Source organism: Leucopleurus acutus (assembly GCF_964270905.1).
Source record: "Leucopleurus acutus genome assembly, chromosome: 7".
NCBI lineage: Eukaryota > Metazoa > Chordata > Mammalia > Artiodactyla > Delphinidae > Leucopleurus > Leucopleurus acutus.
This window is the reverse complement of record NC_139150.1, coordinates 93,583,553-93,608,417: the sequence shown is the minus strand read 5'-3', so window position 1 is coordinate 93,608,417 and position 24,865 is coordinate 93,583,553. Positions and strand designations below refer to the sequence as shown.

Genomic DNA, 24,865 nt, shown 5'->3' with positions numbered 1-24,865 from the left:
GTTTTCCACCATTAACTGTAATATGGGCTATAGGGTTCTTGTGGATGTCTTGTTACCAGATTAAGGAAGTTTCCTTCTATTGGTAGTGTGCTGAGAGTTTTTATCATGAATGTGTGTTGAATTTTATCAAAGGCTTTTCTGCATCTATTGAGATTTTCATATAGTTTTTCTTTCTTAGTCTGCTGATATGAGTAATTACATCGATTGATTTTTTTAATGTTGAACCAACCTCTCAAGCCATGGATAACCCCTCAAGTATACAATGTATTATTATCTTTTTGATATATTGCTAGACTCAATTTGCTACTATGTTGTCAGGGTTTTGTATGTAAGTTCACAAGTTATTTTGTTTTTGTTTTTGTTTTATAATGCCTTTGTCTGATTTTGGTATCAGGGCAATGTTGGCCTCAAAAAATGAACTGGGAATTGTTCCCTCTTATTTTCTGGAAAAGACTGTGAGAAATTGGTGTTATTTCTTCTTTAAATGTTTGGTAGAATTCACCAATGGAACCATGTGCCCCTAGAGTTTTCTCTGTGAAAGGTTTGTTTTGTTTTTTTAAAAAAATTATTTATTTATTTTTATTTTTTGGCTGTGTCATGCCCATTTCTGTGAGAAATGCTATTGGAATTTTGATAGGGACTGCACTGAATCTGTATATTGCTGTATATGGTATGGATATTTTAACCGTATTAATTCTGTCAATCCATGAGCATGGAATATCTTTCCATTTATTTGTACCTTCTTCAATTTCTTTCATCAGTGTCTTACAGTTTTCAGTGTACAGATCTTTCACCTTCTTGGTTAAATTTATTCATAAGTGTTTTATTCTTTTTGATGCAATTTTAAATGGGATTGTTTTCTTAATTTCTTTCTGATAGTTCATTGTTAGTGTGTAGAAACACAAATGATTTTTGTGTATTGATTTTGTTTCCTACAACTTTACTGAATTTGTTTACTAGTTCTAACAGTTTTTTTTGGTGGAGTCTTTAGGGTTTTCTATACATAATATGTCATTTGCAAATAGAGACAGTTTTACTTCTTTCTTTCCAGTTTGGATGCCTTTCATATATTTTTCTTGCCTAATTGCTCCGGTTAGAACTTCCAGTACTATGTGGTATACAAGTGGTAAGAATGAGCATCCTTGTCTTTTTCCTGATCTTGGAGCAGCTTTCAGGCTTTCACCATTGAGTATGATGTTGGCTGTGGGTTTGTTACATATGTCCTTTATTATGTTGAGGTATGTTCCCTCTATACACAGTTTGTTGAGAGTTTTTATCATGATTGGATATTGAATTTTGTCAAATGCTTTTTCTGCATCTACTGATATGATCATTATAATTTTTACCATTCCTTTTGCTAATGTGGTGTATCACATTTATTGATTTGCAGATGTTGAACCATCCTTACATCTCTGGAATAAATCCCACTGGATCATGGGGTATGCTTTAATGGTTGTTGAATTTAGTTTGCTAATATTTTATTGAGGATTTTTGCATCTATGTTCATCAGGGATATTGGCCTATACTTTTGTAGAATTCACCAGTGAAGCCATCTGGTCCTGGGGTTTTCTGTGTTGGGAAGTTTTTTTTTTTGTTGTTTTGTTTTTTGTTTTTGGTTTTTTTTTTGCGGTACATGGGCCTCTCACCATTGTGGCCTCTCCCGTTGCGGAGCACAGGCTCCGGACGAGCAGGCTCAGCGGCCATGGCTCACGGGCCCAGCCACTCCGTGGCATGTGGGATCTTCCCGGACCGGGGCGCGAACCCGTGTCCCCTGTATTGGCAGGCGGACTCTCAACCACTGCGCCACCAGGGAAGCCCGGGAAGTTTTTGATTAGTGATTCTGTCTTACTAATGGTCTGTTCAACAAAATCTTTATACATGCAAGAATATAGATAAATCTCAAAAGCACTGTGCTGAGTGAAAGAAGCCAGACACAAAAGGCTGCATGCTATATGATTCCATTTATATGACATTCTGGAAAAGGTAAAGCTAGAGGTGGAGATCAGATCACCAGTGGCCAAGGTCTGGAGGTCGGGGGGAGAGGATTGACCACAGAAATGGCACGGGGAAACCTTTCAGGGATAATGGAAATATTCTATCTTTTGATTTTGTGGTGGTTACATGACTGTACATACCTTTCAAAACTCATAGAACTGAACATCTAAAAGAGTGAATTTCACCTTATATAAAATATCTCAAGAAACCTGTCTTTCCACTATTGTATCTGAAATTGTTTTTCAAACTAATGATACTCATTCTGCAAATTGTGATGTGTATATGCAGGAAATGGTAACTACATAATGACTGCTGCCTGGCCCACAGAGCTTTCAGAAATGTTAAGATATGAAAAAAATGTGCCTCTTAGAATCAATTCATTGTGCTTCCTTCTATTCCCTAGGAAAAAGAACCCTCTAAACTTTTAAGACCTTTGATAGCATCATCAGAGATGGAATTTTCCTTACACTTCACAGACTTTGATTAATAATTATTGGGTCAGTTAATGCATTTTACATCAGAGAAGCTTCTTAGACCTGAACTGGAAGGTGGAGAATTTTGTGCCTTGGGAAACATAGGGAATGCACAGACAACAATCAGGCATAAAATTTTCATGAAATAACTCTATTCTGTGGATCAAGATGTATTCTTTTTTTTTTCTGGGTATAAAAATGACACCAAGAAATTAATGTGTGCATATTGGTACAAAATTGGACTGTATAGAAGGAGTGTAACCTCCTACCCACAAACCCAGCACCACATTCCAACTTTCAGATGCACTCTTTTCACATTTTAACATCTCTGAAATCTGGATGCAACTATATTCAGTTGTATCTTAACCTATTCCTGCCCAGTGGACTACAGTTATATGTTTGCTGTTATTTCTGAGCACCTGACAATCTGATTGCTGTTCATGTCAGCTCAGGTAGACAACTTTGACCCTCAATGGTCAGTCCACCAACCATTTAAGGGAATATGAGTCTTCAGAGTTGGTCAAAATCCTTCCCCCAAGCCCTTTTGGAAAGGCCAAGGGTTAACTCTTGCATAATAGGCTTCAGTGGCTTCTAAGAAAATACCGAAATAGTCATGGAGTGTTCTTTTAAAAACTGCTGTCTCACCTACATTCTTGATGGCTCAGAGTATGATTTTACATAGAAATGCATAGATACCAACAACTGAATCAGAATGTGATTCAGAAGTGTTGAAACCACAATGCAAAGAGATTGGAGGAATATTTTAGTCTATTTATTTCACTTACCTATTTCTTTTTACATATACAGAAGAGTGATATATATATATATATATATAGATAGATAGATAGATAGATATAGATAGATAGATAGATAGATAGATAAATATAAATCTATGCATTAACAAGTCTAAAAAAGTTCTCTCAAAGTATAAAAGAAAAGTTTTAAGTGATGAAGTATTGTGTCATAGTTTTTTCTTTAGTTGTGGGACATACAATATGCATTTTTTCTTTATTTCTGGGACATAAAATATGATCCATATTGTAGTCAGTTGCATCTTCAGTTTGGCTAAATGTAGCATTTCCTTCATGTTTTCTATGCATTTTAAAACATTTTATGTGATTTTAAACTAACAGAAAAGATGTAAGAATAGGACAAAGGATTCCTGCAAATCTCTATTTTTTTTTTTTCTGAACCATTTCAGAATAAGTTGGAGATATTGTGCTTCTTAGACCTTAACTATGTAAGAGTGTCTTTCCTAAGGACAATGGCATTTTCTTACATATCCAGAGCACAATGATCAAATCTGGAACTATAACACTGATAGAACACTATTATCGAATCTACAGCCCATCTCCGCATTTCATCAGTTCTCCTGGTAATGTCCTCCATAGCTGTTTTTGTCCAGTCTAGGATTCCATCCAGGCTCACACATGGCATTTAGTTGCTGTGTCTCTTTGGAGTCCTTTAATCTGGAACAGTTCCCCAGACTTTCTTTGTCTTTCTTGACATTGACATTTATTAAGAGTACATGTCAGTTATTTTGTAGAATTTCCGTCACTTTTAATTTTCCTGTTGCTTTCCCATGATTCATTTCAAGTTATGTATTTCTGGCAGTAAACAATAGAAATTGTGTCCTTCTCAGTTCATGACATTAGAAGGTACATGGTGTCACTTTGTCTCCATATTGATGATGTCAACTTTGATGAGTTAAGATGGGGTATTTTTCATATACATTGTTCATATAATAGTGTTCAGACTGTATATAAAAGTTTATGTTCATCTTTCCTCCTTTAGAATCATAAACATTTCTCATCATTAAAAGCTTTCAGTATTTATTGTTTATTATTTAAAAAGAATAAAGTCTAAAATGTCTGAATGCAGTGGGGACTGAGCCAAGTTATCTTGAAAGTTGGGTTTGAATTTCCTTGATGAACTCTCAGGGAGGTATTCTTATGGCCCACAAAGGCAACAGGCTATCCCTAGAAGAGACCTAGGCCCTGGGCCAGCACATAGTAGGTACTCAATCAAAGTTTTTTGAAATCTTAAAGTTTCATGAATCTAGGGAAATGACTAAAAATGAAGCATCAGAAAAAGCAAATTGCTAATAGTGGCAGCTCAGAAGATGTGATTAATATGACAAACTCTGAGTGGAAAAAATGATATTAAATTTCTCCTTCCTTTTGGCCCCCTGGGCCTTTTCTATGAAAATTAGTGCAGCTACATCTGCTGAGCAAAATGGAAGGCACTTGTTTTAGAAGACCTGGCTTCCTTTGTTGGAATATAATATTGTGGGATAGTGTCCTTTTTCTTCATATTTTAATTTTCTACTTATAACCTGGAAAAATGAAGACTTGTTGGATAATTTCCAGATTAGCAACTTGTAACTCCTTTTGAAGTAAAGCCTTTAAGCACTGGAAAGTAAATTCAATTAGCTAATCTGTAATTTAGTTTAATGTACTTTAATACCTAAAATATCAGAGAGAGAGACATATTGTTGAATGGTGAGTCTGATTCTGCCTCCTCTGGGGGACATGGCTTGTGGCTGGTGTTCTTTTAAAAGAATGAACTCCTTCTCTTCCTCCTGCCTGCTGGTACCTGGCCTGGCTGGTATCCTTGTTGTGCGGCATCCGCCTCAGGGCCCAGGGTCTCTGCGGCATCCGCCTCAGGACCTAGGGTCTCTGCAGCGTCCCCTTTGGTGGAACTTGTAACTCTGCCTGTCACCTGGGATGGGAGCACCTGTGTCAGAAGTCTCCCCTTGCAGGGCTGGGGCGACTGGCTCCCAGCTGCATCATGCAGTTTCTTCCACACTCTTGTGAGGCCCTGGTCACTCCTTGTTATGCTCTCTTCTATTTTAACAAAACAATCCTCACTTCCTCAGGCACTGAGTTTAGCAGGACCAGCTGGACCCCTTGTCCACCTCCACTCTGTCCAGAACCCAGGACCTCTCTTCCTGGGGAGGGCAACTGGCGGCAGATCCTGGGGTTCTGGTTTTCAGACCCTTCGAGGATTATCTGAAGTACCAGCAAATGCTCCCTGCTGCCTGTGACCATCAGAGGTCCAGCCTGTCCTCACCCCTGTTCCCCCTTGACCTGTTGAGACCTGCAGGACAGGCAGGTGATGGTGAAGGTGGGGTCAGGCCATCCCTGCAGCTTGCACACCGGGTGCTCCCTGAATGTGCACTGGGAGAGTGGGGGCAGCCACTTCAGCGATTTTCACACCAAGCCTACCTTCCTTGGACATCTTTCTCTCGTGTAAAGAGCACACCCATGGGCTCCTCCTGGGAAAACACACACACACACACACACACACACACACACACACACCCCTGGCACTGCTGGTGGCCTGGGAAGTGGGAGTCCCGGCACTGCGGTCCCATATGGGAAACAAAAAATAGGCTCTACGCCAGGGTTTCTCGGCCTCGACATCATTGACATTTGGGGCCAGATCCTGCTTTGCTGTGGGGACTGTTCTGTGCATTTCAGGATGTTTAGAAGCCCCTCTGAGCTCTACCTACTAGATACCCTCTTCCCCAACATTGCAATGGCTCAAATCATCTTCAGACTTTGCCCAGTGTCCCCTGGATTAAAACTGCTGCTTTACACTAACCTCCACACCTTAAAACTAAATTTGAGTTCATCATAAAAGTCATATGTACATGCCCACCAGAGAAATTTTAGAAAATAAAGAAAAGTACACAAAAAAGGAAGGGAAAGTTTTCCCTTAATCTTTCACAATTTTGCAATCATACTTTATGCAAAGTTTTATGCCTTCATTTTTTTCTTAAATGTAATATTAAGTAATCAGGTTCATATTATTACTTTAACTTTATGTTATGTGTATATATTATCTCCAGGTCACTCCCTCCAGTCTATTCACTGGGTCTTAATGGAAATTAACTCAGCCCTTCACATTTGATGGGAGCCAAGTCTGAGCTCAGACCTCACTTGGGGGTGGATGGGGTCTGCCTTGCAGTCTCCACCCAACTCCTTGAATCCAGGACACAAGCAAGTAACGATGTCTCTATTCTTGGGGAATTGAGAATCATCTCATGCCCAGTTATTAGCTGTTAACATTTTGTATGTTTGACAAAATTCTTGTTTTCATCTGAATACAACTTTCTCATCCATCCGTATTCAACATGAGTGCGTGTAGTAGAGTAGACCCTGATCCTCTGAAATGTATGTGCCTAAATATATGTTATTCATTATTTCTTATCTGTGGTTTGTTTACATCTGAGGCAGCACTTTCTGACATGTGGCCAGACGCCCACAAAGCCTTTTAATAGCTGCAGAGCACAGGATGTGCTGAAGGATGTCCCACGAGAAGCATGTTATCATTTAGGTTTGAAAGGGCCTTAGCTCAATTATTTATAGACTCAGGCAGGAATTCTGTCATTCTGGGCATAAAAATGTATTAAAAAATGATGATGCACTTGACAGGAAATACTGAATGTTTAATTATACCCAGAATGAAGGACAAGATTAAAATCCATGAATCTCAGTCAGTCACCTATGACCCAGTGGGTCAGCCTGTAGGTGGGAGACACACTACACTTTTATGCCCGGCTGCTGCCAGGGTGCTTGTGGTTGTACACACGGCCCTTGGTGTCTGGCTCTGACAGCAATGATTGTTGTTGTTGTTGTTTTTATTTTGGCTAAACATAAAATTTACCATTTTAACCATTTAACCATTTTTAACTGTACAGCTTAGTGGCGTTAAGTACATTCCATTGTTGTGCAGCCATCACCATCAACCATCTCTAGGACATTTTCATCTTCCCAAACTAGAATTCTGTCCCCATTAGATAATCACTTCCCATTCTTTGCTCCCCTCAGCCCCTGGCAACCTCCATTCTACTTTATGTTTCTGTGAATTTGACTCCTCTAGGGACCTCATACAGGAGGAATCATACAGTATTTATCTTTCTATAACTGGCTGATTTCACTTAGCAGAATGTCCTCAAAGTTCATCCATGTGGCATGTGTCAATTTCCTCCTTTTATAAGGCCAAATAATATTCCACTGTATGTATATTCCACATTTGGTTTATCCATTCAACTGGTCAATGGACAAGGGTTGCTACCACATTTTGGCTATTGTGAATAGTGCTGCTATGAACATGGGTGTACAAATACCCAAGTCCCTGTTTTTTTGGAGATATCTATTTTATATATATATATATATATATATATATATATATAATTTTTTTGATATATACCCAGAAGTGGAATTAATTGCTGGATCATATGTTTAATTTTTAGAGTGACCTTCATACCAGTTCCCACAGCAGCAGCAGCATTTTTCGTTCCTGCCAGCAATGCACAAGTATTCCAGTTTCTCCACGTCCTTGCCAACACTTACTATTTTAGGCTTAGTTTAAAATTTTATTTTAACAATAGTCATCCTGATAGGTATGACATGGCATCTCATTGTGGCTTCAACAGGAATGATCATTTATACTTGTAGAGTGTTTTGCTTTTTTATTTCAAATTCCTTTTGCATATGAGTTTACATTTGATCCCCTCATAGGTGATAGGTGTTCGTTGTGACTCTAATGCCAGGTGCCCCAGTCTGGATTCGTCCAATTTCTTCCAGCATCCAGGGCTTATGCTACAAACTAGATCCACTGCCCGCAGCCACCTCCCAGCTGTGTGACCTCAGACAGGCCACTTAACCTCTCTGGTCTTAGGTTTTTCACCTGTAAAATGGGAATCATAATGATTCCTACCATATTAAAATATTAATATGCTCAAAATCATAGAACAGGGCCAGACGCTTAGCAAACACTCCAAAAGTGTTAGTTGGGGCTATTATTATTACTCTTACAATCTTCCTACCTTGGCAATAACATCACCCCGTCACCAGCCTCAGAGTCAGTGTCTTCAAATTGTGTGTGCTCTTCTTGAAAATGCTTCTCGGGTTCCTACCTTCCTTCCATGCCACCTCAGCTCTTCCCAGGATTCTTTACCACAGAGACTCACTTTCACATTAGACCCCTAAGTATTTGCCCAGCAACACTTCTTCCTACAGTTTCTCCTTAAATAAGATCATATTACTGTTCCAAAACTATTTTCATCCCCTTTTTCTCTAGCTTCAAAAGCTACATTGGGTCCTAATGACAGAGCAGAATACATTCCAGTCATGCTGGCTGGTTTTCCTCTGTGACTTTTCATTCTTGTTTTGTATTTAACAATGAATTTGTTGAGGTACAACATACCTCCAGTAGAGTGCACAAATATTCAGTGTAAAACTCACTGGAATTTTACACGTGCACACACTGAATAGCTGACACCCAGATCAAGACTTAGAACATTACCAGACGCCAGAATGCCCTCTGTGCCTTCACAAGCTGGTAAAACCCCACCCTGTTCTTGAACTTCTCATAAATGGGAGGATACAGGCTGTACTTGTGCCTGCCTTTTTCCTTTCCCTCATCGTATTCTCTTTGACCTTAATTCCTGCTGTTGTCTGTTCTTTTTTACTGATGAGTGGTACCCAGGGAGTGTGATACCACACAGCTTCTATGCATATTCTTGTGCGTGTCTTCCAGGGAACGTGTGCATCATTCCTCTGGGATATGTACCTTAGTGTGCAGTGGTGGTCAAAGTGTAGGCTATGTTTCTTATTTTATTAAAAGTTTTTTCTCTGACTATAAATGTTCCCCTTGATTCATTGAGGTCTGACTTACATCAATAAAATCCACCCATTTTAAGTGTACAGTTTGATTAATGTCGGCAATTGTATAGTCATTTAATTACCACCACAAAGAAGACACAGAACATTTTTATCTCCCCTTCCAAATTCCCTTATGCTTTTTGTAGTCAATAGCCATCCCCAAGTCTGCCCCAGGCAACCATAGCACTTTCTGGTCCTATAATTTTGCCTTTTCTATAATTTCACATAAATAGATTCATACCAAATGAGGTCTTCTGCGTCTGCCTTCTTTCATTCAGCACAATGCTCTGAGGGCCCCCATGTTGTTGTGTGTCATTGCTGGTAGGGATGCACTTTGGAAAACAGTTGGGCAGTTTTTTTTAATAAGTTAATATAAATTTACCATACAACCCAGCAAAACATATGTCCACAGTAGGTCAGTGTTCATAGCATTATAATTCATGATAGACCCAAGCTAGAAACAACTCAACCATCAATCAACCAATGAATAAATAAACAAATTCTGGTATGTACCTGCTATAAATACCACTCAGTGATAAAAAAGAATGAATTACTGATGCATGTGACCACATGGACTAATTTCTTGTTCTATTAAACTTTTTTCTTTTAAAAATTTGATTAAAACTTAGATGCTTATTGTAACATGTCAAATAGTATAGAAGTACAGAAAGAAAAGATAAAGTTTCTCTCTGTTCCAATCACACCTACTTGAGGTAAGGTAACAGGTAACCACATTTTTTTGCATTCACACACTACACATACAGATGCACCACATATCACACACCACACACATATAGCACACACATACACACAAACACACACACAGGAACTCCCCATCTGTTTGTAAAAACGGATCGGTACTACACTCATTTCTCCACAATTTGCCTTCCTTAGGAACAGATCAGTAGCTTTGGGTCTAACTCATTTTTTTATAGTTGCAAGTCATTATGGCTACATGACAATTTAGTCAACTCCTCCCATTTTTGTTGTTTTGCTGGACAAAGCCACGCTGCAAGGTCACACGGGTCTCTATCCTTTGCACTGGAGATCTGATTTCCATAGGATTCTTCGATGTGGGGCTGCTACAGGGTCGCTTCTCAAGTTCACACCATCTCGAGCAATTTATGAACGCAGTCCTTTCTTCACAAATTTGTAGCACGGGGTCTTAATGTTGGTAATTTACCAGTTTTATGGTCAAAACAATGTTGCTGTTGTTTTCCTTTGAGGTTTTTGTGTTCCAGAAAGGTGGCATCGTCTCACACATATTTGTTGGCCGGTTTCATTTCCTTTTTAATGAATCACTTTTACATCACTTACCTGCTTTTCTATTGGGTACTTTTTCATTTTCTTATCAATTTTGGGGCACTTTTTGCACATTTTATATGTGCTGGAAATATTTTGCAACACAATATCTCCCTCACTGTGAGATTATACTAATGAGTTTTTAATATTTCACTTTACTTTTTATATTTGGGTCTTTTTTTCACCTGTAATAAGATACAGGTGCCCAAACTGGAATCTCCCACTGAGTTGAAATTCTACCTTATCAACTACTAAATTCCCTTATCTCTTTGGCTCTGTTTCTGGGCCCTATTTAAGTCCGCTGATGGATTTTTCTTCGGTGTACCAATAACCTACGGTTCTGATCTTTGTGGTGATGGTATCATATTTCTGATCTCATAGGAGGTGTTGCCCGTTGCTAGACTTTCTTTCTGTTTAAAAACATTTCTTCACAATTTTTGAACTTTCTTATGCAGTCTAACATCATACTGCTCAGTGCAAAAAGATCTCATTAGGATTACAATTATAATCAAATTAATTTATTGCTTTGGAGAGAATTTACATTTAATATTAGTATGTCTTTATATCTGGGGACGTTTATTCAGACCTTGTTATGTCCTGTGGTAACATTTTAGCTTGTCTTCATGCAGGCCGTGCCCCACGTGTTACACTCCATCCTGTGTCTTGCACAGTTTTGGCCTCGATGTGCATGGGGTTCCCCACCCTTCACCCCACTATTCCCCTTTCTATGTGCTCACTGCTGTTGGAAGGAAAAGAGTCTTTCTTATTTGTTTCTACATGACCAAACCTTCATATTACTTCCCAGTAGTTTTTTTCCTTATGTCTCTTCAACAACACAATTTCCCCCAGCGTTCATGACACCACCCTTGTGGCTTACTTGCCTGCATCCTTGGTTCCCGTTCAAGGTCTTGCTTCTGGGCATCCTCTGTGCTCTGTAGCTGCCTTCCAGGCCCAACCTTCCTTCTCTTCATTTCTGTGTCTTTGTTTGCCCTCCCCTTTCCTGCACTGGGCTTGGCACTCTTCTCAACAGAGAGCCTGCCAAAAACCCCCGGGGCGGGGAGCCAGCCTGTGCCCAGAGGGCCAAGGATTTCCCTGCTCTGACTCTGCACTTGGAGACCCGTGGTCTTTCCTTTCTCTGAGACCATGTCACATAGTGTGGGGCTGGATGTGGTCCTTCCTTCTCCTCACTTCGTGCATTTGGTTTCCCTTCTCATGTCAGTTCTGAGCCCACCCTGTGCGGACGGCTCTTCTTGTCCGTCCCTGCTGCCCACAGGGTCTGGCTGCTCTGCACACGCTCGAGCCCCATGAGGGAAGGGCTGGCCCAGGCCCACCCCAGTGCCAGTGCTGGCCTTGTGGTCTGGGCTGACCTGCCGGCCTCCCCAGCAGAGGGAAATGGACAGGGGTTTGATGTCTGCCCCCCCCCCCCCCGTGTCTGGTCGTCTTAGTGAGACGCTGCATCTGAAGGCCCTCTCCTGACCTGGCTCATCAATGCGCCCATCCATCGTGTGTGTTCATGGGATTCTGTGTGGACCCGATGATGTGCTTGGGTAGCTTTGGAAGGCAGCTCGGGGGTGTTGAGCATCCTCCCGAGAGACGAAGTCTCAGGGTTCTGGAGCCGTGCCCAGTGTCACCGAGCAGTGCCGCACACCCAGCGGTGCTGCCCCTGGTGGTTGTGCACTGTGACAACGGGGCAAGATCACAACCCACACCCGGATGTCCCGGCCTGACAGGGCTGGTCCCTTCTTCCTGTGTGACTGTGGGGTGCCCGCTTCTTTGCTCATGGAGGCTGATGGCAGGATGGCCCCTGGGTCACTGGGTGCATCTGATGAGTTAAGGTGGCCAGGGCCTCCCCACCACAGCCTCTAAGGAGACTCAGGGCTAGGAAAGACCCGGCTGTGGAGGCTCGAGGATCTAATTCAGATTTTGACTCTTCTAATACGATGTGATTCTGGGAAGAATTAAGTACCTTCTCTGAGCTTAATTCCTTTTATCTTAGTTTATTTTTCCCCAAGGGGAAGGATGGTGCCTACATCTCAGGGGTGGCAGCTCAGGGAGATGAGGGGCGTGGAGGCACACAGCAGAGGCTAGCTCCCTCACTCTTGGGGTGCTGACTTAGCACGGTGTGTGTGTGTGTGTGTGTGTGTGTGTGTGTGTGTGTGTGTGCGAGCCCCCTTCTTACAGCTTAAATTCCTCATTTGCAGGGAGCCTGAACACCCACCCTCCAGGTCCCAGATCCCCAGTCCCCTCTCGCTCTGCCTCATAAATTGAGAATTACCTCCACACAGCAACTGCCCAAGTATGTTTCTTTGAAAGTTTATCTCTAATGTTTCCCTCACGGCCCTGTCTTGTGCCCTCTTGTCCTTTCTCCTCCACAAGTTCAACCAGAGGGACTTCGTTTTCACACCTACATAGAAACAGGCAAATACAGACAGAAAGCCAGACAAGAGGACTAAGAAGGGAACTCTCTCCAAATAGAGGAGCCTATGATGAATGGAGCTCGTTGAATGATCAGAGAAAGGAAACAGAGCTTGTCTAGATAAAAACCACCATGAGGCTGTGCCTCCCCCAGGAAGGGGTGGGATTAACACCATTTATACCTGAGGACGAATAAAACCAGCATGTGCTCTCTTGCCTTGCAGATGTACTCTCACTGAAAGGCACTTTCTGAGGATCCGCGGAGGGGGGGCCCCATGCCCCAGGAGCACTCCTCGCCACCTCTGAGGCCCACGGCAGCGGGGGTTGCTGACTCCCGTGCTCCGAATTCTCCAACCCTCCGCCAGCCAGCCGGCCTGCTCATGTCCCTCCTGCGGCTCCTCCCCTGGCCCCTGTCCTGCACTTCCCCACCTCTTTGGGGGCCTCCCTGTCCTTTCCCACGGGGCCCGGCAATCATCCTTTTGACTGATTGCCTTGTAGCTCTTTCCTGATATTAAACATATTTCTGAGAAAAGCAACCCATTGTGTCTATGGAGCATTTATTTCTAGGAATTTGTACTTTGGCTTCCTGAATTCCATGTTGCTCGTCTTCTAGAGTTATATAATAATCTGTCGTTGTCTTATTAATAAAATGGTGACAAGGGAGGATGTTTTGGGACCAGCGAAGTAGACCGCCTAAAGAGGTGGGCGTGGGTGTGTGGGTGGGCGGAGTCACCTGGCTCTCCCTCCCCTCCCCTCCTCTGACTCCCCAGGACTCCTCCACCGCCTGTGACCCTCAGCAGCTGCCCCGAAAGGGAGAGCTCACTAAGAGGGCCACCCCCCACCGGGCTTCCCTGGTGGCGCAGTGGTTGAGAGTCCGCCTGCCGATGCAGGGGACACGGGTTCGTGCCCCGGTCCGGGAAGATCCCACGTGCCGCGGAGCGGCTGGGCCCGTGAGCCATGGCCGCTGAGCCTGCGCGTCCGGAGCCGGTGCTCCGCAACGGGAGAGGCCACAGCAGTGAGAGGCCCGCGTACTGCAAAAAAAAAAAAAAGAGGGCCCGCCCCCCACCAAGAGTAGAGAGGAGGAGCTGTCTGACTGAGACGGCCTCCGGAGTTGCTGCGAGGCTGGCGTGAGCTCCCCGCTTCCCAGTGCACCTTGATATCGGGGGCCACAGGGGGAAACACCAGGGTGGGCAGGAGGCAGAGGACAGGAGAGAGGTTTAGGCCAGAGCCTTTACTGGGGTCTCCATGGGAAAGGCAAGGCAGGGCAGGGTGGACAGCTCAGGATGGCTAGTTCGGGCACCTCCTGCGGGCTCTGAGCTATAGGGCTGGTCGCAGTTGCCTGGCATCTGGTCCTGAGATGAGTAAGGCAGAGGAATATTGCCTCTGGGGGTGCAGGGGCCAGGAGAGGAGGCCTGGCCCTGCACTGGTTAATCTGCATGTCATAGGTGATCCGACCGGGCCCTTTGCTGTCTCTAAGAATTGACTAACCCCAGAGGGGTGGTGTCTCCCCAGCTAGAAAAGTTCTTTAAGATGTCAAAATGTCATGCTATACAGAAAATAATGTCAGAGGACGTGTCTGTGTGTGACACAGGGCTGTTAACAGGGCTGCATTCGAGATCCCGTTGGCTGAGCCTATTTTTAGCTGCCTGCTCCAAGACCTGCATCCATCCACCCACAGGATCCTAAAAGGAAAGATCTCATTGGGAAATGGGTTCTCAGTCTGCAGTGCGGTAGAGAGCACAGCACGGGATCAGGCATGGCCCAGGTGTCTGAGCTGCCTGGCCAAAGTGTCACTCACAATGATGTAGCTGCCATTTTACAAAGAAAAGTGAACACAGAGGACGGAGGGAAGGAAGACCAGGTGTTTGTTTGGTCCAGGTTTAGGCGGTTCAGTCAAGACTAGAGCCACAGAGAGACTTGGTGATGGAGGCCTGCCCTGACCTTCGGGGGACATGATGGGAAATCCTGGGCCTAGGCTTCTTCCAGGGAGTATGGGAACAGGCCCCTTCCTGCCTCCTGCCACCTCCCAGACACCCACACAGCATCAGCACTTATAATTAGTGTGCATTTCCTGGAGTTTTTATATGCCTGGAATCATGCAGCACATACTCTTTTTTGTCTGATCTCCTTCATGCCACATAATTTTGTTCAGGCTGGTTGATGTTGTGTGTGTGTCCCTGCTCTTTTTTACTCCCAGCACAGTTTCACTTGAGCCCTCTGAACGTGGTTTGTTTATCCACTCAAGGTAGATGTCGTACATACGGCACCTAGTTTCTGGTTCCCACGGTTCCCATCTTGCACACCACTTCTGGTGGGTTAGAATTGGTGTTGAGGATTTCCAAGGCCTTACATGGTCCTGTGATTGTTAGTACTCTAAGATTCTGAGTCCTGTTGTGGGTGACCTTGCTGAGGAGCAAGCAGATGGGCTCTCCCTAGGTCCGGAGAGAGGCTGGAGTTCAGAAAACGTGCCATCTCCGTGGACCTCCCACGTGGCCTGTTCTTAAAGCTGTGGGTTCACTCCCTGGGCTCTGAGCAGGCTTAGGCGCTTGCTGGCTGTGTGATCTCAGGCACGTTGCTTAACTACTCTGTGCCTCCATCTCCTCAACTATAAAACCAGCATCAATGCTCCTACCTTCAAGGATGTGTGAGGATTAAATGAGGCCATCCCTTGAAAGCACATAGAGCAGAGCCTGGCAAAAGTCAGGTCCGCTTGTGTTTTTGGTATGTGTATCCAAAGGGTCAGAGACTTTGGGGTCAGGTTTGCTTGCTTCTCCTGTATTTCCGCTTTGCTATTAGGAAGCAGATTTCAGCAGAGTTGGGCTCTTTAGAGCTTGTGGTAGTTGATCTCAGAAGATGCATCTCTCCAAAAAGCTGGCAGTAAAGACGAATATATGCAAGGTTTCCAAGGTCTGTGGATTCCATGCTACTTTGGGCAGCCCCTTTCAGCCCCTTCGTGGCTGGCGTTCTGAAGGCAAGTGGCACCATCTTGCCTGGAGCACAGTGCGGTTGGGTGGACCCATCCTGATTATTTGAGACCTTGCTTTTTATAAAATTGTACCTGCCATAAACAGCAATTATGAGGTGTAACTTTCTTTTTGATTGGCTTATCAGCATCTTGAAGCAGCTGAATTGGGAGTAGAGAACATTTTCTAACCCAACGGTTAGAATTTTAAAAGGGAAAAGAAAATTCATTGAAACTGTTCATAAGAACGAAGCAAGTCCCTGATCTCTCAAACAAAGATGTCTGTGACACCACCTGTGACCTTGAGCGAACTTTAGTTATTTAAACCATTAGGAATATTAGCTTCAATATTGTCTCGGGAGGGCTTTATTCTTTGGTTCTACATTTTTAGCAATCCTAAGGGTTTATCTTTCATTTTGTGAGATATTGTACAACAAGGTTAAGGAATCTCTTTTCTAGTTTCCTATTGGGCTTTTTTTCAAAATGAGAAATTATAGGATACTGGTGTTTTTTTTTTTTGTATCTGTTTAATAATCATCAATCAGTAGTTATTGACACCTACTGTGTATGTGTGTCTGGGGCAAATCACAAACATTGGGAATGTTGGGATAAAAATGGCAGGGGTGCCTCTGTAAAATTATGACAATTAGGGAACTTGCTTTGGCATCTCACTGATTTTTCAAGTGGTGCACAGATTTCAAAATTCATGGCTATACTTATGCTTGCAACATACCTATTGTTGGAAGATTTAAGTGGTTTCAACCTGTTCTGGTGAAATTACTTTTGACAAATTAAGGTATTTTTGATGCCTAAAATTGTGTTTAACTCTGTATGATGCTTTAGGTTGTAGGTGCTGGGAAGTTTCGATTACTTTGTGCGAATGAAGCTGGGAAGAAGCCATTTGCTCTAAGTGCCCCTCTTAGCACTCTGGGCCCCCGCATGCCCTCTCACCCTGGCTGGCAGCCTCCTGGCCCCATCCTTGCTGTGTGTTGGCTCTCGTACATTGCCTGCCTGTCTCATGGCTTCACGATGGAGATAATCGGCTGCTTTCATGCCTCCTTGGGGAGGGAGAGAGGCTGTCCCCATGGTGAGAGTGAGCTGTCTGTAGCCCTACCCTCAGTTCTACTCTCCATGATCAGGCAGACCTGTGAGTTTTCTTCTCCAAATGGGCCTCTTTTCATTGTCATTTTCACCACAGAAGTCTGGGCTGGTCACCCTGCCTGCTGTTTCTCAGCCCTTTCTGTGTCTTGCACACTGCTGCTAGGTTAATGTCCATTCAATCCTGTTTTGATCATATTAGCCCTATTTAAAAGGCCTCTGCTGTTTATCACCCCTCAGCACATCCCTGGATGCTTCTCGGACCTGAGTCTGAATTCTAAATTCCTCTGCCTCTTTTTGCTGTCCTTCTGCAAATCTGACCCAGTCTGCCATTTCCCGGCACAGCCACTGCTCGACAAGGCTGCTCCTCTGGGCCCAGTTCCAATCTGTACTTTCTCCAGAGATCTTCTACCGCCCCTGGTTTCCAGCTCCTTTAGTGATGAGGCTTCTCTGTGGACTGGGTGTACACGCCCTCTCGTTTCTCTGAAAGACAGAATTGCCCTCTAGTAGTTAATAGTGCCCATGCTGTGGCTACTTTTTTCTCTAGGCTATTCCATGAGTTGTTAATCTCCTCCGCTGCCCTGTAGGTTTCTTGAGAACACAGAATGTCTTGCCTTCTCCATGGTGGTCAGGGCTGTGATGGATTTGGTGTGAGCGTGGCACAGGAGGATCAAGGACAGTTCCTGGGTGGGGGTGAGGGCAGCTCTCTAGAGGACCATGGTCTCGTTTTCCGCCATGGGAAGACCAGGGTAGGAATGCTTTTGGTGGGGACAGTCAAGGCTTTGTTTGAAAAGATTAAGTCTGAGGAGACTTTAGACAATGAGCTGGAGATATCAATTGATGTGGTAATTGTCTATAAGATCTTGGTACCAACATCCTGGGAGATGGAAGACAAATGAGGCTGGAGATAAAGACAAATGAGGCCTTTGGAGCTAGAGACAATAAGACACCTTAGAACAGGAGTGGATGGAGGTAACTGCAGAGTAAAATTAGACTCTGTCTTTGTTTAGCTGAGATCCAAGTCAGGGCATGGCTCCAGCAGTCCTGAAGGGCTATGGTGTGGGACCACCCAGGCAGGGTTTGGGAAGACAAGATGGGTGTGGGAATCTATTTTGCTGTTATTTGTCCAACACTCACCTGGAAAGTATAATGAATGAGGCTGGGAATTACAGAGAGGATTTCTTTGGCTAGAGTCCTGTGTCCTGTGATCCCTACCCTGTTAATGTGGGAGGGGCCAGGTGGTTCCCCCTTGCTTCAGATAGAGTGAGGGGTTTTCAGCAAATGACGCTGACTTTGGCATGTGTCACCCAGAGCCTGGGGAGCCCATTGGACCACACCACTGAGACCTGAAGCAGGAGTGAGTGTGTTTGGGAAGAAACTACCTCCCGCTGATGGAAGGTGCTGTGGGCAGGAGGCACCCTAATGGGGCCATGAGCCCACTGAACTCACCCTGGAATGCTTACTGCTAAAGATTGGGGCCGTGTCAGCAGCAAGAGGCTGGACCTGCCCCATGGGTGTTGGTGCCAGGAGGGGGAAGGTGTGTGGGCGGATGAAGAACAGACACTGTCCATTTCACAGCATGGGCACCCTAATATTCCCGGGGTTGGGGGAGGAGCCTTAAAGAAACAAGGAAAGTGGCTGTGGGAGGAGTTGGCTGCAAACCTCAGCCCTGGCCAGAGGGCCCAGCCGGGGCTGTCAGTGTCACTCAGTGCTCCCTGACTTCTTCATAGGCACCCCCAGACCACCATCCCAGCCAAGGGGTCAGAAACTGCAGCCAGAAGGTTGGAAGGCACCTCCTTCTTTGACCACTGGGAGGTTTTGAGCCCCAGACAGTACTAAGGGAAGGAGGAGAGCTCTAACTTTAAATGATGTTCTGGGTTTTTATTATTATGCTGAGGCTAAGAATTTTTACCTCTAAAAATAGGAAAATGGAGTAAGTTGTAAGTTATTGAGGATATTTTCTTCTCTGGAAGTGAGTGGACTAGATACGGGGCATGCCCAGGGCTCCGTCCGGGGCCAGGGAGGAGCTGGTCCCGAGGGGATTTAGACAGAAGACATTGGGGCAGTAAACTCGTTCTCAGATTGTACCATCCACTCATGCAGGTCACACAGAGGACAGAGAGAAGGTGGGTGGAACAGATCCTTGGGGCTCTCCGTGATTTAGAGGTAGAGTCACGGAGAAGGCGAGAAACTGACCAGGAGCACCCAGGATGGTGGGGGACGTCAGAGGACTGTGGGATCAAGAAGTCAAGAAAAAGAAGTGTGTCAAGGAAGTGAGGACAGCAGATTGCCTGTCGATTTGGTGCCAGGGAGGGTGTTGGCGACTTTGCAGAACAGTTAGTAGGAACAAGAGTGGCCTGGGGAGAGCTGAGGAGAAAAGGGAGGTGAGAGTGGAGAGGGCACCATCAACAACGCTGTTGACGGTCCATTTTTTTGGAGGAATCATAATTTATTGAACTGGCCCCTGATAGGTATTGATTGTTTCCTATCATTCTATTAAAACATTGCAGCAATCAATAGTGTGTACGTGAATCTTCTGGCCTGTTTCTGAGAGTATTTAGAGGATGCATTCCCAGAAGTAGAACTGCTGGATGAAAGGGTTTTGTTAGGGATATGACCAATCTGCCCCCACAGAGGCTGCACCAAGCTACATTCTCACTGATGTGGGATACTTCACCGACAAGTTCTTATCAAGCTTAAATCTTTGGCTGTGAAAATTGACTTTTAGTATAGGCTTTAATTTGTATTCTTATTATGAGTAAAACTGAGAATCTTTTCATATTTTCAAGTGCCATTTATCTCCTGTGTAAACTCTTTGTTCATATCTTTTACTCATTTTCTATTGGGTTTTTGATATTTTCCTTATTGACTTATATTAGGACAATTATCTCTTTGGCTGTGAAATGTTACCATTTTTTTTCTTGTGCATAAAGTTTTATTTTTATGATATTGTGTCAATATTTCCTTTTATGGTTTCTGTATCATTCTAAGATTCAGAGATTAAAAATGTCTTCCCAATTTTCTTTTAGTACCTTTATGGTTCATCACAAACAAATTAAATTTGCAATCCACCTAGGATTTATTTGCATGTAAGGCATAAGATAGGAACTCAACTTACTTTTTCCTGGATAGTTGCCCAGGCACTCAAATGCCACTCACTGGGTAACTCTTCACCCCTACTGACATGCATTACAGCATTTATTCTGTAAGGAAGGAAAAAAACTTTTGTGCTCTGCCCTCCTATATTCTTTGGCTGGGACCCTGCAAATTAGACTAACAGAAGACAGATTAACAAGAGAAAACCAAACTTGATTAAAGCACGAAGTGCACATACTCGCAGTGAAATTCAGTGATGAGTAACTCAAAGAAGTGGTTAGAACTTGGGCTTATATCTTAAACGAAGATGAAAAATCTGTACAGAATTGATAAGACACAGAAAAAAAAGACTTTGAGTTTCTGGGGGTGACAAGCGGTGGGAAGGTAAATGTATGAGGAAACTTATGGAAGATAAGAGCTAACAAGGTTTGTTATGCAGATTCCTCTGGTGCATCTCTTAGTTGATCAGGGTCTAGAATTGTCTCCAGTGATTAATGTCTGTCCTTCTTGGTAGAGAGGGGAAGGGGATGCCTTTACAAATTTATGTCCTGCTTTTAGGCCAATAGGGGAAGTGCAGGGACTTTTCTTGTATCTGCTTCTTCTCAATTGCCTTCAGCTCAACATGATCCTTATACCAGAGAGACATATTTGGGGGTGACATGTACTACTTAGCCACACGTTCTACATACCTCTCCTTCTTGTTTCTTCATGAAATTGATTGCAATTTACCATAATATGTGTTCGTTTGTTGCACCCCCACACACACTAGAATAGGAGTGAATGAGTGTAGAAGTAACCCAGATGTCCTATTTTTGTTTTTTAGTCTGTAAAATATGAATGTGTGTGTGTGTGTGTATGTGTGTTTGGGGAGGCTGGGTGGGTAGCAATGAGATGGGTGAGTAGGGAGTAAGATGCTGCTGCATGATTTCAAAGGATCCAGTACTACATTCTAATGAAAAAGCTATTAAAATATCAAAGGTACTGGCTCTAATGATGAGAATTTTAGACAAAAGGGGAAGATGGTGCACTCATGAGAAAGTAAGGATTAGCATTTGGGGCTGGCTTCAGTTACTTTCAGATGACTCTGGAGGTGCCAAATATTCCATTTTCATATTAACTGAACTCCAAGGTCATGGGTTGGCTTACCAAAATGGGGTCTTACTGGAAAGAATGTTAGGAAGCACTCTCCATTACAAAAAACAGGGCAAAGTCACTACCTGAGGCTCAAACTGGGATTAAATGGATTTACACAAAGCTAAATAATTATTGCTAAAAGAACCCATTAAAATAGCACTACTCACCAAAAGGCACTCTGCTAGGCAATAAGGAGAGACGGTAAGAATGGTTATATTTAAATTAGACTTTGGAGTTCAAGTTACTAATTCCAATCATCTAACTATTGCAATTACTAATAGTTATGTCACATTTCTATTTCAAACAGAGATAGATACCATCAACCTGGTTGAAGTGAGAATTCACACACACACAATTTATATGAGCATCAGAAACAAATTTTTGCCAGTGATGAAAGGAGAGCATTCTTCTGAAAAGCAGCTTGGTTTGCAAATCTCTTTGGGGATTCTAAAGGTTGGCTGACGGGGGGATCCCTAGGACTTTCTTGAGTCCATGAGCTCTGATAAATTTCTGGAACGTCTTACATTTGCAAAATTTAAGGCCAAAATATTGAGTCTCTGAATGTTCTCTGAGATGCTTGCTTGCCTCTCTGTGGGAGGATTTGTTTGATAGACCATGTTTATTATTTGCAACATTTTCTCCACAATCCCACTCTTAATGCTCACTGGTTGTTTCCACCTCCATCTCCCAAAGTGGCACATAAGCAGCAAGGCCTTCTGCCCAAGCTTCATAGCCTGACTAGATTAGACGTTTGATGATGTGTAACCTATATAATATATTAGACATTTGACATTTCCTTTTTGAAAACTGTCATCCAAGACTGATTTTTTTCTCTTATCCTCTACGTCAGTGGATGGGAAAAGAAATACGATGCTTACTAGGGGTATTTAAGGAATGACTTACTGGAAACTTTCCACCAAATAATGTCTTTCCAGCCTATTGGGACTATCAGGGACTGAGCTGCTTTGCTCAGCTAAATGTATCATTTAATATAATAAGTACAGTGCAGACACACATCAAGCTTTAAAAATTAAACAGATAAAATATAGATACTTTTTATACATGTTTCTCTAGAGAAATAACTTGACTCTCTTCAATAAGGAATTTACCTTTAGAAAATACTTTGGATGATTATTTTGATAGAACCACTTTTAGAATATTATTATAAAATAAATGACTAAGGATAAACATCAAAAAAACACTTGTTTCTTTCAAACAAACTTTTTCTGAGTCATGGTGATTCATAATCTATAGTTTTTATGGCATCTGAACTTTTTTTTTTTTTTTTTTTGCGCTACACGGGCCTCTCACTGTTGTGGCCTCTCCCGTTGCGGAGCACAGGCTCCGGACGCGCAGGCTCAGCGGCCATGGCTCATGGGCCCAGCCGCTCCGCGGCATGTGGGATCTTCCCAGACCGCGGCACGAACCTGTGTCCCCTGCATCGACAGGCGGACTTTCAACCACTGCGCCACCAGGGAAGCCCTGGCATCTGAACTTTTAAAATAGTATTTCTTTCTTCTCTCTGTACAATGAATTGAATGGCAAATGTGAAGCTTATCTTAATAGTCTCTCACCTAATTTGACAAGGTCATATTTCCCTTAAAAGCATCGTATTGTGACAGTAATTATGTTTCTAGATGATAGAAAATAATTTCAAGAAGTATTCAGCTGAGAAAGTTTGTGGAATGTTTCTAAGGACCTATTATCTTCTCTATCATTCAGTGTTTCTCCATGTTCCTATTTATTTTTTTCTGTGTTCTTTTACTATTTTGTCCTTCCCCATGTGGGAGTTGAGAAGTTCACCCAGCTCCTTTCTGGGCTCCTGACTTTGGAGCTGCCTTTGGCATATCACCCATTATTTCTCACTGAGGCCGAGTCACAAAGTTGAGCTATGCTTGCTTTCAAGCACCTGCCCAAGCCATATCCCCACCAGCCTCCAGCTTCTGGACTGTAGCAGTCTCTGTCTAGTCTTACTTTTTCACCCTCCCACTGCTCCCATGCCCTCCTGCCCCGGGCAGACCTGTGGGTCAGACCCTCTGCAGCTGGTCCTTCTGTCAGGCCCCCTTGGTACCTAGGATGCTCCTTGCCTCCTTCCTCAAGACAGTGCTCAGCACATTGTAGATGCTTTAGAAATGCCTATGCAGAGCCTCATTTCTGGCTCATTTGTGTACCCCTGGAGTTCCTGTCCTCCTTCAAAATCCTCTTGATTTTATGATATTTAGTAACTGCACAAGCTGGGAATGAAACTCAGAGGGCCAAATTTCTTTTAATTACATTCTGACTCACTTCAGAAAGATCTTAATCAATAGCAATGCTTGATTAGGTTTGGGCCTTGTGCCATGACCATGGCCATGGAGAGGACATCCAGAAGAGTACACTTCAGCACTTCAGGGTACTGATTTTCTAAAGTATAATCTTAACCAAACATTAAAAACAGAAAAAAGAAAGTGTGGCATCGATTCATATCCCACCCTTAGGATACAACCACAGCAACAGAAAGAATTAGGATACTGCCAGCCAGAGGCTCTAAGATGTGGTTTGCTTAGTTTTGTTTTTCACACGTGTAGAACGTCTGGGTTATGTAATACTGAAGGATGGGATAAAATGGATCTCTCTCTTCCTGTTCTCTTAAGGGAAGCCATCAGCCGGGTTTGTGAAGCCGTCCCTGGCGCCAAGGGAGCCTTCAGGAAAAGAAAGGTACTGTTCTCTCGGCTCCGTGTCTACCTGTGTCTCTTTTACTTCTTCTCTCTTCTGTCACCACTCAGCATCTTTAATCACACACAATTGTTCCGTTTCTCTTTTCCATGGCCCGGCTCTTGTCACTTTTTTTTTTTTTTTTTTTTTTGCTGGGCAGAGGGGAGCCAAGAGACATCTGTTGATTTAAAGGGCGTAACTCACAGTGACTCTTGTCACTTTTAAAAACAAAAAGAGCTTATATTCCCTCTTTGCCACGTGGTTGACGAGGACATTTAGCTCTCAAGGCTAACTGATAGGGTTGTCAAAATAAACACCCCAGGTCTACACCAAAAGACATGTAAACCAGGGCCAGGCATTCTTCTCAGCCTTTATGTACATTAGTTCATTTCATTAGAACGACTCTGTGGTTGATGCCCTCAGTGGTGTGCTGGTAATAGTTTAACAACAGGCTCTTGGGGCTGGAGGTGGAGACTGAGAAGCACTAAATTTGCTGTGTTTGCCAGTTTCTGTGGCATAAACGCTTCCACAATGGCCAATTTCAAGCTCTAACCTGACATCTCTGAAGTGGAGTTGGGAAGAGATGTGCGGTCGGTCACCGTTACACAGTGTCCCCACTACATGTAGTGGACAAGGACATTGTCCACACTAAGTAACCTGAACAGCATAGGTAATAGCTAATGTGGAAACAATTAGGAAGTGATGAGTTTTGAGTATTTATTGTTTGTTTTTTTAAAAATGTAATTGATTTAATTGTAAGTTTACATAAATTAATTTTTAATAGCAGCTCTTTTTAATGGCCAGCTCATAAAATTCCTAAAAATTTAATAATTGTCTCTCATTAGCTGGAACAAGACAGCTCTAGAACACCATTGAATATCCCCATTTTACAGATGATAATAACTGAGGCACAGGTATAAGAACCCACAATGCGAGAAGGTGGTGGAGCTGAGCTCAAGCTCAGGCCACCTGGCTCCACGGGCTGCACGTTCAACCCCTGGACTCGACCTTTTCATCCTGGA

General features: G+C 43.3%; 1 protein-coding gene across 1 annotated transcript in view; it reads left to right on the top strand.

The window, feature by feature from the left end:
• Window positions 1–24,865, top strand: part of SHC3 (SHC adaptor protein 3) — a gene marked incomplete at both ends in the record, with an annotated part of 148,895 nt that overhangs the window by 55,290 nt on the left and 68,740 nt on the right. Inside the window, one exon of the mRNA XM_082841960.1 lies at window positions 23,783–23,846. Coding sequence (XP_082698086.1) covers window positions 23,783–23,846 — 64 coding nt within the window. The remainder of the gene's footprint in view (window positions 1–23,782; window positions 23,847–24,865) is intronic.